This window comes from Ranitomeya imitator, chromosome 1, assembly GCF_032444005.1.
Source record: "Ranitomeya imitator isolate aRanImi1 chromosome 1, aRanImi1.pri, whole genome shotgun sequence".
In the NCBI taxonomy this organism is placed as follows: Eukaryota; Metazoa; Chordata; class Amphibia; order Anura; family Dendrobatidae; genus Ranitomeya; species Ranitomeya imitator.
This window is the reverse complement of record NC_091282.1, coordinates 1,028,369,503-1,028,386,111: the sequence shown is the minus strand read 5'-3', so window position 1 is coordinate 1,028,386,111 and position 16,609 is coordinate 1,028,369,503. Positions and strand designations below refer to the sequence as shown.

General features: G+C 39.9%; 1 protein-coding gene across 3 annotated transcripts in view; it reads left to right on the top strand.

Annotated features, from left to right (window-relative positions):
- ANAPC10 (anaphase promoting complex subunit 10) overlaps positions 1–3,858 on the top strand; it is a 134,060-nt gene extending 130,202 nt beyond the window's left edge. For all 3 annotated transcript variants that reach the window (XM_069744020.1, XM_069744019.1, XM_069744021.1), the window contains one exon: positions 2,575–3,858. In XM_069744020.1, coding sequence (XP_069600121.1) covers positions 2,575–2,805 — 231 coding nt within the window. In that variant the 3' untranslated portion in view covers positions 2,806–3,858. The remainder of the gene's footprint in view (positions 1–2,574) is intronic.
- Positions 3,859–16,609: the final 12,751 nt, after the last annotated feature.

Below are 16,609 nucleotides of genomic sequence, written 5' to 3'. Positions count from 1 at the left end.
TTTCAGCTGTATATTTAGGATTAAAGAGATTTTTCACTTTCATGTTTTTCCACTTTGACATTCATAAATGATATAGGTCATCAATATCAGACCTCTGGCCTGAGCCTATGCACCACCACCACCACTCCATACACTTATCAATATCCATGGTGGAAAGCCCCTTCCACAATTATCATTGTATGGAATTTCCTTCCTAAATGTATATTGTATTGTTTGAACTGTTTTCCACGTTGTGCCTTTTTTTTTCTCCTGCCTCCGAGTGCTTTGCCTTGTTCCTACCGTAGTTTTACTTTTCTGTAGCCATTTCAAGTGAAAATCTAAAGCTTTTGATCTAGCAGAAGAAACTGCCAAAGATGCCGAAGTCCTCTCCTTACATGGTGGTCTTAATGTCTCATAACTGCAGCTATAAAAGCGCTTTCTTCCTACAATTGCCTCTTTCACCAGAATCCATTCTGCTTGTTTTTGTTTGGGTTTTTCTTAAAGCGTCTCTTGTAGGGGCTCTCCTTTTTAACTTGCTTGGAACTGTGGAAGTTTCTTTTGGATCTAGCAGCATCTCCCTTTTTGGAACTACTGCCTCACTTCTACAAGATCGTCTTCTTCCTACATAAAAAGGAGGTGGCTTTAAGCCAGAATGTAACACTTTCAGTGTTGACAGGTACAGTGCCTACGGCAAAGCCGAGATATCTGATACAGGACAAGTGACTATAGATTAAAGAGTGCGCTTTCTTTCTGTGTGACATTGAGGACCTTCCAGACAGGAAAGCATCCATGCAGGTCTACTGGCTCAGTTTCTCCATGACTTTCTCTGATTTTCCACATATATATGCTTAACTTTTTTTTAGTCTTTATTTCAAGTGATTCATACACTCATTATACCTTTTGCCTCAAATTGTAAACAATTTGTTTCTGGTTTTGTAACAAAAACTTTCAACCTGAAAATGTGTCCAAATTACGTTGACATATATAACAAACAACGTTTGCGTTTAGAAAGTTATCGGGCAATTTTTAATGGTAAGCCTGGGTAAACGGGAAAATAATGGGACTTCTTTACAATTGCCATATTTTATTTTGGGAAGCTTCATGATCACTTATTTTTTACAAGCTTAAAACGGTGAACAAAACACTTCTAATGATATTGGAATAATTGTACGCCTTTTAAGGTTTAAGACCTAGCCCCGCATCATTTGTAACATCTCCGCTAAAAGTAGCATGGCAAAAAACAATTGCCGATTAGTGGGTGTGAATAACTGCCGTATGTGTCTGAGACTCCTGTGTAGTAATTAAAGGGAATCTGCCACCTCATCTGAACGCAGCATAATGTAGGAAAAGGGACCCTGATTCCAATGATGTATCACTTAGTTTACTGGGTGCAGCAGTTGTGACGTAATCAGCATTGTTAGATGAGGCATGTAGCAGAGCTCAGAAAGCTAACACCACCCACACCCCTGATTACCAGCTTTGTATGTACATTGCATATTGACAATAAGCTGCTAATAAGTACTTGGGGTGGTGTTGGAACAGGATGAACCCAGACAGCTAGTCCTGTAGTGATAATCTCCTGCTGATAAAATGATGATATTGAAACAGCACACAGCCTAGTAAATGACACATCTCTGAAATCAGTATCTCTGCCCCTATCTCGTGCTGCTTTCGGATTACATGCCAAAACCTGCTGACGTATTCTCTTTAAGTGTTGTGTGGCACTTTTTTTTTTTTCATCTCTATAGTATAAATTTATCTTCTGACTTGACACCTAGATACCAACCAAGGAACATATCGGTGTTCTATATGGAATATAGATATTATACTCTTTTTTTTTTTTCATGTACTGATGCTGTAAGTTGTCAGGGAAGCAGCCAGACGTCTTCTGCTGACGGGTAGGGCTGGCAGATATAAGCTGGTGTCTTCCCATGTTCTTATCGCCCTCTGGCCAAACATGTATGTGTATTTTAAAAAACGATCTTTATGCTCTAGTTTATAGAAAGGTGCAATTAAAATCAGAAGGGTCTTTCAGGATGGCACGTTTCAGATGCGCTCGGCGTCTTTAACCACAGTCCGATTCTTAGAGAAGTAACGTTCACAGCACATTCAGTTGCGTATTGGGAAGGTTTTCTTTTTGGTTTACTGTCTGAACCAGTGACTTGTCCTTATAAACTGCTGCAGCCGAACACCAGTGATTGGCTTCAGCGGTCTTATGGGCAGACTGTGGCAAAATTGCTGCTTCCAAGTAAATGGAGGCTGCTGCGGTGCTCTGTGGAGGTATTGGATCTAGCAGGTGGGTATTGGTTCTTTTGGATCTTGCAAACTGCCTGTACTTCAATGCAAGAGCAAGAATCACTTATTGTTTCTTGATATCCCAGTTGTTGCTGCTGCTCGCCCATATGGCTGTGGTCTAGTTTAATCCTTTAGCTATTTTGTAGATGTGTTGTAAATGTCATTTGTATTTGGGTCGCCTGCCCTTATAACATACGCTTTGTCATGGATCTAGACTTACACATTCGGTGCAGAGATTGTATATGTTTCTCCTATTGCTGTGCTTTATTTTAATGTCTGTCGTCTTTTGTGTTCTTGTAGCAATTGGAATTGGTGGAGCCCAGCGGCTGGATACACGTGCCCTTAACAGATGCACATAAAAGGCCCATCCGAACTTTCATGATCCAGATAGCCGTTTTAGCAAATCATCAGAATGGAAGGGATACTCATATGCGACAGATTAAAGTGTTCACCCCAGTGGAAGAAAGCTCCATAGGCAAGTTCCCCAGATGCACAACGATTGATTTTATGATGCATCGTTTCATCAGGTGATCTAACCAACATCCAATAAATGGTTGGCATTCACATGTTCCCTTATGGACACTTTTATTTTATTATTTTTTTTTATTGATGTAGTAAAGTATAATTTTATTCCTTAGCACAAGTTTTTATTACGTTTTCAAGCCCTTTTATTTGAACAAAACATCCTATATAATTTCTACTCTGACCAGTAGTTTATTTATTAAGATGTTATATATACATTTTTTTTTCTTTTTAATGTTCCAAATTTTACAAGAGAGAAATTCTATTAGAAGCGGTCTTTATGCCAAAAATAGGTGGACTATTCATTTTAATTCCTAGCACCATTAAAGTAGCGATAAATAGACAAAGCAAACGTAAAAAAAAAAACATATAATTCTCTTTAGTAGCTTATTATGTAATCTACTGATGCATATGTAGTCCATATTTTTATTTCTGAAAAATTATATTAACAATGTTGGCAGTTTTTTTTTTTTTTATAGTTTGCTGACATTTCATTTGATTTTGCAAATTTGCTCCAGAAAAGTGTTTGGGTCCGGATCAGACCAGTCTTATTGATTCTGCTCATAACGGAGCCATGACTGTTACTACTGATCCATTGATCCAATTTCCAGGAAATATGCAGTTTCCAACGTTGGTTCCTGTGCTTTTGATACTTCCCACCTAGCTCTACCTTCCATTAAAAATGGCGGAGCCTCTAATAGAGACCACATAACGCATAGGTGTGAACAGACCCTCGCCTCTAAATTATTGTATATATTTATCAAATTAACTACCTGTTCCACAATTATTGTAGTTGGAAGTTCTTATTGAGATGTCCGCTTATTGTTCTTCATTTGCCATCGCCATGTCCTCATTTATGTCTGTTGTCCAGAATGCAGAAGATTGTTTCAAACTCTTCATTATATTACTCTCACTGTAACTGACTGCTTTTATCTATGTTTCTTGTTTGATGTGTAGTAATGTTAGAAAAGCAAAGTGATTACATGAACGTGATTCATTTCTAGACCCATTTTTTTTTCTCTTTTAATTTTACAAATAAACTATTATTTACCATTGCCTTTATATACATGCTTTTATTTTTTAATTTAAAAAAAGCACTGAAAGCATTGAGTTTATATTAATCTATACAGTTCTGGAGGAGGGAAGAGCAAAAATATCCCAATTGCTCAGCTTGTTTGGGAATGTTTCTGATATGGTTTGTGTGTCTTAATTTTGGAGGCAAAAAGGGAAAGGACATAAGACTTCAGCTTTCCATTACATATAATACGTTTTTAAGCTATGTACACCTCTTCTACTACATTTTATTTTTGTTCATTTGCTTCCTAAATGGAAAATTAAGCACCATTGGATACAGTCTTCATGAAAAAAATCATACTATTAGCAGTTTGTTGTTACAGAGTGTCTGTAAGGCTGCTTTCACACATCAGGTTTTTTCTTTCAGGCACAATCCGGCAGTTTCAGGCACAATCCGGATCCGTTTTTTTCTTACGCCAGATCCATTTTTTCCCATAGAGTTGTATTAGCGCCGGATTGTGCCTGAAGGACATGCGTTTCATCCGTTTTGTGCCGGATCCGTCCCTTCAGTCTTTTTTGCCGGACACAAAAAACGTCTCCTGCAACTTTTTTGTGTCCGGCGAAAAAGCCTGAAGGGACGTTTCCGGCAATAAATGCATGGAACGGATGTGGGAATCAATGTTTCCGGCGACCGAATCCGTTTTTTACACAATGAGCATGCCCAGAAGCTTTGTTTTTGTTTCTGGCATGCATGCATTCTCTCCCTCTCCCTCTTCCTCTCCCTCTCTCTCCTCCCACCACCAGGAAATCAAAAACCATGCGCAGTACAGAGAGCCGGATCCAGCTAAAAAACGGATCCGGTGCATCAGTTTTTCACAATTTACGCCGGATCCATTTTTTAGCAAATTTGCCGGATTTAGCCTGAAACCAAAAACCTGATGTGTGAAAGCAGCCTTAGTTCTTTTTATCTGGCTGAATGCTTTGCAAAAAGAATAAATTTGTCAGACCTCTTTGTTCGGAGAGTTCTCTCTGCTCCATTTGCTCAGTGCTGGGGTTCGTTCACACAACCATATTTTTGGTCCGAGGGCTACTCGTGGAAAAAAAAATGGACAGCACTCGTGCCAGAGTAGATACGGTAAGCGACTTTTTTTCTCTCCCCCACTGACCAAATCTATTTGAAAAAAAATTGCAGCACAGCATGCACTAGATTCTTCTATAACTCAGGTGAGACTCAACCATTCAAGTCTGTATCCTAAAAAAAAAAAAAAAAATCTGATACTGTACTGAGCTATGGTATGGAGTCTGATTTTTATGGATACATTGCAATTCTTTATTTACACGTACTATTACTATTTACTTGGTTACTTAATACAGGTATATGCTCATTTTGTTTTTTTTCTGGGTTTTGTCTGTGAAATGGTCAGTGTGTAAATATGCTCTTACACGTTTTGCATATACTAACTTATACGCATACTGACTCATTTCTTTCGTTTTGCTACATTGCAGTTCTGTAGCATAGGAAAGTGTAAATGGTCTGTAAATGATTAATAGCTGCTGCTGTAAAAAAGAACAATCCCCGGATTGCATATGGGGTTCGCATAGTAACAAATGAGAAAAAATCATGCCACTCTTCCCAATACCCATGACCGCACCTGAAAGAGAGAGGGATCGGCCTTTATCGCTGGACAAGAAGCCAAGAGCACGAAATAAAGGGCAACTCCCACTTCCTCCTGCTTTTTATTCTTGCCATAATACAAAGTCTTAACAGTCTATTCAGTAGGACTATCAGCTGTGTATCCATCAGACTTCTGCACAACACAACTGATGGTCCCAACCCCATTCATAAGGCAAGAAATCCCACTTATTAAACCTGACAGGGCACACCTGTGAAGTGAAAACCATTCCCAGTGACTACCTCTTGAAGCTCATCAAGAGAATGCCAAGAGTGTGCAAAGCAGTCATCAAAGCAAAAGGTGGCTACTTTGAAGAACCTAGAATATAAGACATATTTTCAGTTGTTTCACACTTTTTTAAGTATATAATTCCACATGTGTTAATTCATAGCTTTGAAGCTTCAGTGTGAATTTACAATTGTCATCGTCATGAAAATACAGAAAAATCTTTAAATGAGGTGTGTCCAAACTTTTGGTCTCTACTGTGTGTATATGTGTGTATGTATATATGTATATACAATGTGTGTGTGTGTGTGTGTATATATATATATATATATATATATATATATATATACATATACATACATATATATTGTGTATAAATATATATATATATATATATTGTGTATGAATATATATATATATATATATATATATATATATATATATATATATATATATATATATATAGCGCCACACACACACAGCTGCTTCTCACAACTGTTTTATGTTGATTATTATGGCTTACAGCCAATGAAAACCCATAAGTCATTATCTCAGTAAATTAGAATATTTTATTATTTTAGAACACCAGCTTGGAAAATTATTTTAAAATCCAAAATGTTGGCCTGCTGAAATGTATGTTCAGTAAATGCACTCAATACTTGGTCGGGGTTCCTTTTGCATCAATTACTGCATCAATGCGGCGTAGCATGGAGGCGATCAGCCCAGGTTGCTTTGATAGCGGTCTTCAGCTCGTCTGCATTGTTGGGTCTGGTGTCTCTCATCTTTCTCTTAACAATACCTCATAGCTTCTCTATGGGGTTATGGTCAGACGAGTTTGTTGGCCAATCAAGCACAGTGATACTGTTGTTTTTAAACCAGGTATTGGTAATTTTGGCAGTGTGGACAGGTGCCAAGTCCTGCTAGAGAATGAAATTTCCATCTCCAAAAAGCTTGATGGAAGTATGAAATGCTCTAAAATTTCCTGGCAGACGGCTGCGCTGACTTTGGTCTTGATAAAACCCAGTGGACCTACACCAGCAGATGACATGGCCCCCCCATACCATTACTGATTGTGGAAACTTTGTACTAGACCTCAAGCAGCTTGGATTGTGTTCCTCTCCACTCTACCTCCAGACTCTACGACCTTGATTTCCAAATGAAATGCAAAATTTACTTTCATCTGAAAACACCTTGGACCACTGAACAATAGTCCAGTTTTTTTTCTCCTTGACCCAGGTAAGACACTTCTGGTGTTGTCTATTGGTCATGAGTGGCTTGACACAAGGAATGCAACACTTGTAGCCCATGTCCTGGATACGTCTGTGTGTGGTGGCTCTTGAAGCAATGACTCCAGCAGCAGTCCACTCCTTGTGAATCTCCCCTAAATTTTTGAATGGCTTTTCCTTAACAATCGTTTCAAGGTGGTGGTTATCCCAGTTGATTGTGCATCTTTGTCTACCACAATTTTTCCTTTCACCATTAATATGCTTGGATACAGCACTCTGTGAACAGCCAACCTTCTTTAGCAATGAACTTTTGTGGCTTACCTCCTTGTGGAGTGTCAGTGACTGCCTTCTGGATATCTGTCAAGTCAGCAGTCTTCCCCATGATTGTGGAGCCTACAGAAACAGACGAAGGGACCTTTTTGTTTTTGTTATTCTAGTTTACTGATATAATGACTTTTGGGTTTTCATTGTCTGTAAGCCATAATTATCAACATAAATGAAAATAAACACTTGAAATAGATCACTCTGTTTGCAATGACTCTATAATGTGAGTTTCACTTTTTGTGTTGAAGAACTGAAATATATTAACTTTTTGATATTCTAATTTAGTGAGAAGCACTTGTATATCAGTAATCCTCTTGATTGAAGTTTCAAGATTGACTTGGCTGCTTGAATAAACTACTAGAAGTCCAGTTAGTACTCCCTAGTTTGAAGTGCTAAGAAGATGAGCTTGTCAGCATTAAAGTGGTCACAGCTATCCTCCTAGATTGTAATCATAAGATGGACATGGTTGTGCTAAGCCAAATTAAACCACTAAGTCCAGTTAACTTACTACTTGAAGTCATAAGATGGCCTTGTGAACATGGTAAGAGGTTAAACTCTCTCAATGTCCCAATCTACCCTCCTGGTATGAAGTGGTAAATGAACTTGATTGCGCCAAGTCTGGCAGTATTATTTCAGTTGCCGGTCTGCCCTCCTAGTTTGGAAGTGGTAGTTAGACTCGCTGGTATGAGGCTGTTAAACCATCAATATCCTAGTTTATCCTCCTAGTTGGTGTTGTGTGACAAACATGGTTATACTGGATCTGGTGAAAATATTCCAAGACCAGTGAATCATCCTGGTTGCAGTTGAAAAATGGGCACATTGACGTTAAGGAGCCATTATACTGAGTCAATATTCTGGGACTGAAGTAAAAAAACAAAACAACTGGTGGATTGAATTAAAGGCTGTCGGTCAAAGATCGTCAATGCTCTTTTGAAGTCATAAAATAGCAACTCTGCAATAAACCTATAAGTTGAAGAATCGATGAATGAATTGGTGTTCCCTTGCCTGTCATGCTTCTTTAACAAAGGAGGAACATTTTCGCTAGATAAACAAGAGCCTTGGTATTAAGGTAAGACTGTTCTGATTATTACACACAAACAGGAGGAAACATCCATAAGTTACATGGTTTAGGGGATGGGTTTCTAATACCATTGGTTTAAGACCATCTCAGCTTTGACCAATGCCCTATGAGATTTGTCACTTTCTGCCTGAGTCGCTTCCTCATGTTTAGAAAAAGAAAAGTAAACAAATTTGATTTTATCCTTCCAGTTTTTAGTTTCGCTTCATAGGAAGTTTATCACATGGCTTCTTAGTCTTTTTTTTTCTCTAAGACTAATCTGTACTGCATTTAACATTTTCAACTAAAAATCTTCATGGTTGGATTGTATTATACTCATAAGCATCCATTTAGATTGCAGTATTGATGTTGATGCCATTATAGAGAAGAGGATAAATTCTAATGTCTCCTGATGAGTGTTTGATCATTGCTGTACTTTATAATGAATAGTTCAGACCTATTTTTACCTGCTGTAGTTTTCAGATCGTTCGTACTTGACTGCGATGCGGTAACTAGAAGTTCTCAAGGATAGAATAGTCAAACTGCAGAAGTTTTTTTTTGTTTTAAAGGACTATAAATTTACTTGGGAGGACGTAATGTTGCACCATTAGGGACACTCAAAAAGAGAAGTTATATTGAAATCCTTTAGGTACTCTCCACAGTAATAAATCTTTATTTTAGTTTCTGGATTCGTTTTGGCATTTTTGGATGCTCAATCTAGACTTGATAGCATAGAGTTTAAATTAATACCTGTAGGTAGTTGTTGTTAGATATTTGCAAATCACTACGGATTATAGTATGTTCTACTGTTATTGACAGTAGAAGGGCTTCTTTACCTGTCAGATCTTGGCCTTATTGCAATGTAGTTTGTCAAAAATATCTTAAGCAAGTGCAGTTGTGGGGCCTATCGCCACTTTGACATCGCAAGTCTTAGTACTAGTTCCTCTATACTTCATTTGTTATTATAGTAATTTAGCAATTGCAGACTATCTAATTAAATCTGAGAAAGATGACTATCCACACTCATAAAATAGTTGTAACTTGTTCAAAGTATTTCTTTTTGTTTTGGTGCTTTCTTTGTCGGAGCTCGATATAAAAAAAAAAATATCTTGATGGAAAGATATCTGAAACTTTCACGATCCACTTTCCTTAAAGGGACTCTGTCACCTGAATTTGGCGGGACTGGTTTTGGGTCATATGGGCGGAGTTTTGGGGTGTTTGATTCACCCTTTCCTTACCCACTGGCTGCATGCTGGCTGCAATATTGGATTGAAGTTCATTCTCTGTCCTCCGCAATCTTGCCTTGTGCAGGCGTGTACTATGGAGGACAGAGAATGAACTTCAATCCAATATTGCAGCCAGCATGCAGCCAGCGGGTAAGGAAAGGGTGAATCAAACACCCCAAAACTCCGCCCATATGACCCAAAACCAGTCCCGCCAAATTCAGGTGACAGGTTCCCTTTAAGCACTATTTGTTGAACTAGTATGTTCTTGAGATCTGTTCTTCGCGGATGAGATCTAACAGGGATGTTCCCTCCTTAGAAGATGACCACGGAATCCTCTTATATCAGGTGTTGTAATGGGAAAAAATAATTACCATGAATTTGATTTTCCTCTAACACATGACAGCATTCCTATTTATTTCTTTCCTCTGGCTTATGGTTGTTTGAGGTTCTCAATCTTTCTATTATCAAAATGAAGAAAGGGCTTCAGTGAATATATAAAGAACAATGACAATAAATTTGAATGACTCCTATTTGGCTTCCTGGAAACCACATTGAAGAAGGAAGTTGGAGTTGCCTTTTTTTCTATTTTTTTGTACTCTTGGTTTCCTGTCCAGCGATGTGTTGGATCCCCATCTTTCAGATGCTGTCATGGGTTTCGGGAAAATCAAATTACCAGTAATTCTTTTTCTTTCTTTTTCTTATTTTTTTTTTTTTACTGGATGAAACTTTGAACTATTTTTTTTTATACACTCATGTGATGTTACCCTTACAAAGTTGGGAGGGTGTTGTTCTCCAGTGTAAAGAGCGTTAAAAGCACGTATGGTCTTATGAAGGGCAGCAAGAGCAGACTGTGGACGAGGAGAAATAACAGAGGAATAAACGCTCTTCAGTTACATGCACTGATGAATTCAGCAGCATCCTGAACACACGCAGATCTCACAACATATTACAGATAGGAATACTCCCATAAGAGCTGAAACTTGCAACAATGGTGACATGAAAATTGCAGACTGAAGCTTAGTTCGAATCTATTAACTAATGATGACTGCTAGCATGTTTAAGAATAATTTTCCCATGTCAAAGGTGACCCCCGCTTTTAAATTCCAGGTGTATGGCCAGACTAAATGGGTTTCCTGGGACTATGGATATCTTTAGGGTATGCCATCAATTTTGAAATCCAGTAATCTAAGAAGTATCGTTTCTCCTTGCGGAGAGTGACATGATAAGCATGTCGAGGTGAGGAGACTTAAAGCCGCAATGCTCCTCTGGGAAATATGCAAATTGTCTCTTTAGAGAGGCAGGGGACTAGAACTCTAGTGCCACCTATTGGAAGTAGCAATCCTAACAGTCAATGTCGACCCTTTAATGAGCCTTGTCACATGACTTAGGATAATAGCCAAAACCGAATCTCAATTTGCAGACACTGTGTTTCGGGATCCCGGTCAGACGCCTCTCAATCAGCCAAACCAGATCTCCACTTTGTACTGATGAGGGGCAGTACCCCGAAATACAGTGTCTGCAAATTGAGATTCTGGTTTGGCTATTATCCTAAGTCATGTGACAAGGCTCGTTAAAGGGTCGACATTGACTGTTAGGATTGCTACTTCCAATAGGTGGCACTAGAGTTCTAGTCCTCTTCCGCTCTGAAGAGACAATTTGCAGAAATCCAGTAAAACACTTTAACCGCTCGGCTGAGCCTCCTTCAATGGGAGAATGCAAGGTGTCTTCAGTGGTGAAAGAGCTCTCCCTACTGTGGGCATCCCATACTTCTCCTATAGATCTGCATCACAGTTTGATCCACACATCTCTGCAAAAAAACATCTGTCTACATGATTGAAGGTCAGAGTCAATGATCGAAACATTGTACTCTCCCTTTTGGTCTAGAAATTTCACACAACATCATATCTATATGAATGCATAGTTCTCTTGATATACAGAATACAAAGGCTGGGCTACTACTAGCGCACCATCCCATCTCAAATGTCAGGGTTTAAATTGAAATCATCTTGCTCAGGAGATTAGCAGATCAGACAGACATGGTGGCCGTAGCACTGACCGTAAAATATTGGGATACAAAATGTGATAAGCAGTCTAAATAAGCTATCACCCCCTCTTTCTCCCTGCACCCCATCCCCAACACCTTTACCTCCAACACAAAACATTTAGACTAGGTTCCCCTATTACACTTGTCGCACTGCTAGCTCAAGCTATTTACTCTCTTATGCTGCTGTATGAGGCACCTTTGCCTCTACGGCACCAGTGGAGCACACTGAAACTGGGTGGTCGAAAGCTAATATCACTCTCCAGTTATCCAGCCAACTTCAGAGCAGTGCTTACAAAAGTTATTCGAAAGAGCTTGTAAACATTGCACATGTATTCCCACTGTTGCTGGTAGCCAGTAAACAAGGCAACAATCAGAAAAAAAATAAATATGAAAAACAAATCCCTGCGTTTATCAAAACAGAATTTTTTTCACAAATAAATTACTTTTACTTACAAAGTTACTTGTTTGAATGACTGTAATTTTAACAATTAACCCCTTAAGATAAAAACAACTTTTGGCCTTAAACCCTACCAGACAGTGTGTTTCTGCAAATTATCGTACTCGTACTTCTAGGCGTGAGAAGGGGGAGAAGCTCCTTCTCTAAATCCTCCCCCATTACCTTTTGCCCTCTATATAGAATCTTATCAGTAGCAACTTCCATCTCCTTTCTCAGTAACGTAAAAATCTGTCTTTACTGAATATAGAGTGTGGATACACAAGGGTCAGTGAGTGCTCTGGCCCAGCTGTCTTAAGAAAGACCGCGTGGACCAGGACTCATCCCACTGAACGCTTGCACTTTTTTTTTTTTTTCTCCCTGTTGGCAGATTACCACTCAAACAACACAGGGTGAGGAAAAAACAGTGTTTAATTTATTGAACTGCCAACAGACCATACCATATAGAACAGCCCCAGCAAATATTTCACGATCTTGGGTATCGCTTCTATTGTCTCGCCGTGATTAGAGCAGCTGTGACTTCGGGGCTTCCAGGACTGACTACCCCCACAACTGACACCAGGATTTCAACGAGCACCAACAGAAAGGAGGTAACAACAACTTTAGGAAGCTGACAGTTCATTGAGGTACGTGGCCAGGTGACTTGATTGTTCCAACCTGGCTTCTCTAAACGTCTCCATGGGGACAGCTGACAGGAGGGTCCCAACCTGGCTTTTTCAAATGTCTCCATAGGTTCAGTGATTACCAGTGAAGATCTGTATTCCTCCAGCTAAGGCCGTGGTATCTTAAGCTGGCATCCTGTAGAATGTCAAATCTGTACTCCTCTTGATGGAGCCATGGTGACTTGGCTGTTCTGTAGATTCTCTTAGCAATTGCAGAAGGCTAGAGATAGCTTTTTATAGCCACAGCTGTCCTCCATGCCATCATCTACAGGTTAGGGAGAAGGTAACATAGTTAGTAAGGCCGAAAAAAGACATTTGTCCATCCAGTTCAGCCTATATTCCATCACAATAAATCCCCAGATCTACGTCCATCTAAAGAACCTAATAATTGTATGGTACAATATTGTTCTGCTCCAGGAAGACATCCAGGCCTCTCTTGAACCCCTCAACTGAGTTCGCCATCACCACCTCCTCAGGCAAGCAATTCCAGATTCTCACTGCCCTAACAGTAAAGAATCCTCTTCTATGTTGGTGGAAAAACCTCTCCTCCAGACGCAAAGAATGCCCCCTTCCTTGGTATAAACAGATCCTCAGCAAGATATTTGTATTGTCCCCTTATATACTTATACATGGTTATTAGATCGCCCCTCAGTCGTCTTTTTTCTAGACTAAATAATCCTAATTTCGCTAATCTATCTGGGTATTGTAGTTCTCCCATCCCTTTATTAATTTTGATGCCCTCCTTTGTACTCTCTCTAGTTCCATTATATCCTTCCTGAGCACCGGTGCCCAAAACTGGACACAGTACTCCATGTGCGGTCTAACTAGGGATTTGTACAGAGGCAGTATAATGCTCTCATCATGTATATACCTCTTTTAATGCACCCCATGATCCTGTTTGTCTGGGCAGCTGCTGCCTGGCACTGGCTGCTCCAGGTAAGTTTATCATTAACTAGGATCCCCAAGTCCTTCTCCCTGTCAGATTTACCCAGTGGTTTCCCGTTCAGTGTGTAATGGTGATATTGATTCCTTCTTCCCATGTGTATAACCTTACATTTATCATTGTTAAACCTCATCTGCCACCTTTCAGCCCAAGTTTCCAACTTATCCAGATCCATCTGTAGCAGAATACTATCTTCTCTTGTATTAACTGCTTTACATAGTTTTGTATCATCTGCAAATATCAATATTTTACTGTGTAAACCTTCTACCAGATCATTAATGAATATGTTGAAGAGAACAGGTCCCAATACCGACCCCTGCGGTACTCCACTGGTCACAGCGACCCAGTTAGAGACTATACCATTTATAACCACCCTCTCCTTTCTATCACTAAGCCAGTTATTAACCCATTTACACACATTTTCCCCCAGACCAAGCATTCTCATTTTGTGTACCAACCTCTTGTGCGGCACGGTATCAAACGCTTTGGAAAAATCAAGATATACCACGTCCAATGACTCACTGTGGTCCAGCCTATAGCTTACCTCTTCATAAAAACTGATTAGATTGGTTTGACAGGAGCGATTTCTTATAAACCCATGCTGATATGGAGTTAGACAGTTATTCTCATTGAGATAATCCAGAATAACATCCCTCAGAAACCCTTCAAATATTTTACCAACAATATAGGGTAGACTTACTGGCCTATAATTTCCAGGTTCACTTTTAGAGCCCTTTTTGAATATTGGCACCACATTTGCTTGCGCCAGTCCTGCGGAACAGACCCCGTCGCTATAGAGTCCCTAAAAATAAGAAATAATGGTTTATCTATTACATTACTTAGTTCTCTTAGTACTCGTGGGTATATGCCATCCGGACCCCGAGATTTATCTATTTTAATCTTATTTAGCCGGTTTCGCACCTCTTCTTGGGTTAGATTGGTCACCCTTAATATAGGGTTTTCATTGTTTCTTGGGATTTCACCTAGCATTTCATTTTCCACTGTGAATACCGGTGAGGTTAACTCTCAATGTTTGAGTATTTAATTAATCTGCATATTTTGACCTGGAGATCAACCAGCGACATGGACTTCTACAAAGGGTAATCAACATATTAAAAAACATTGATTGTTCAATGACCCTGCGTACCTGTCCTCCAAAGACAGCAACACAATAAACCATGGATCTGATATAAATAGGAAAACGGCAGCCTTTCAACAATGTGAAAACATCAGCTCAAAAGTCAACATTCAGACTTGTATGAACAATTGTCAATGTCTACTGGCCTACTGAAACTATACGTCTGGCATAATTAAGATGCTGTGTCGTCATATAGTTAAAGGGACACTGTCACCTGAATTTGGAGGGAACAATCTTCAGCCATGGAGGCGGGGTTTTGGGGTTTTTGATTCACCCTTTCCTTACCCGCCGGCTGCATGCTGGCTGCAATATTGGATTGAAGTTCATTCTCTGTCCTCCGTAGTACATGCCTGCACAAGGTGCAATCTTGCCTTGCGCAGGCGTGTACTATGGAGGACAGAGAATGAACTACAATCCAATATTGCAGCCAGCATGCAGCCGGCGGGTAAGGAAAGGGTGAATCAAAAACCCCGCCTCCATGGCTGAAGATTGTTCCCTCCAAATCCAGGTGACAGTGTCCCTTTAACCTAGATATTGAAATTTGAAAGAATTTTGAAAAATAAATGCTTAGTCCTGGCAGAGAAAAGCAGATTTCTCTGATAAGAGAGATAACAAAATTGTTTATTTTCATGTGTCTTTCACTACTAAGCCTGATATTGAGGAGCTCACAGTGAACATATAGTATTTTCACATCCGATTCCAGCGCATGGAATATATACATACTCCAGTGTGGTCCCCGCCAAGCTTCCAATAATCTACGAAAAACTATCTTCCACCACCAATCGTTTATACAGGCCAACTTGCGGTTTATTGAGCAAACTGAACTCCCACATACCTCCCATTGCTGAGCTCCTGTTAGGGCTTGCTATGGGATGTGGCTAGGTCCTTAAAATTAGGAGATCCGGCTCTTTCAGCATGTCTCCACTCCTGGAGGTCACAGGCAGGAGAGATTACCATATTTCCTATCATGATGTTAGCATTGCATAGATTGGAAACTAATGTCATCCATCTGGCTGATAATAGGTTGGAGGTGTCAGGCTACGTTCACATTAGCGTTGCGCCGCCGTGCGTCGGCGACGCGACGCACGCTAAAACGCGCAAAAACGCGCGCGTTTTGCGACGCGTGCGTCGTTTTCCGACGAAAATCGGACGCACAGAAAATGCTACATGTAGCGTTTTCTTGCGTCCGACGCTAGCGTCGGAAACGACGCACGTGGCGAAAAACGCCACCAAAACGACGCACGCGTCCCCTATGTTAAACATAGGGGCGCGTCGCCGCTGCGTCGCCGGCGCAACAGCGACGCACATTGGCGGAACGCCAATGTGAACGTAGCCTTAGGCCAACCTTAAAGTGATGAGTAAATGTGTAATATTCGTCACAATGCTGAAAATATATCTTCCATAAATAATGGACTGATGCAAACCCCAATATTCATAAATGAACACTGGCTCTAAAATGTCTTAGATTCCTTTTGAATAGAGGAAGCCCCAGCCTCTGAAAGTGTCCTTCTCTACCTCTGAGTATAAGAATCCTAGACTTGGCTGGCTCTCAGCAGATACCCTGCCCTAATTACCTATTCACAGCAGGAGGTCCTAGTTCAATAAAGGTTCACGTGTCAGCTCTTTCTCACCTCCACAGATATAACTAATCCCATATGTTCAATGTGAGAGTGATATGTTCCCTCTCTGGAGATGTCTTTATGAATTTTACAATTTCATTTGACATGTATGTTATTGATTTATTAATTAAAAATTAAAACAACGGTTACGCTTTAACTAATAGCCGAGCTCCTGCTGTAAGAGCCAGTGCCAGCATCAACCATGGCT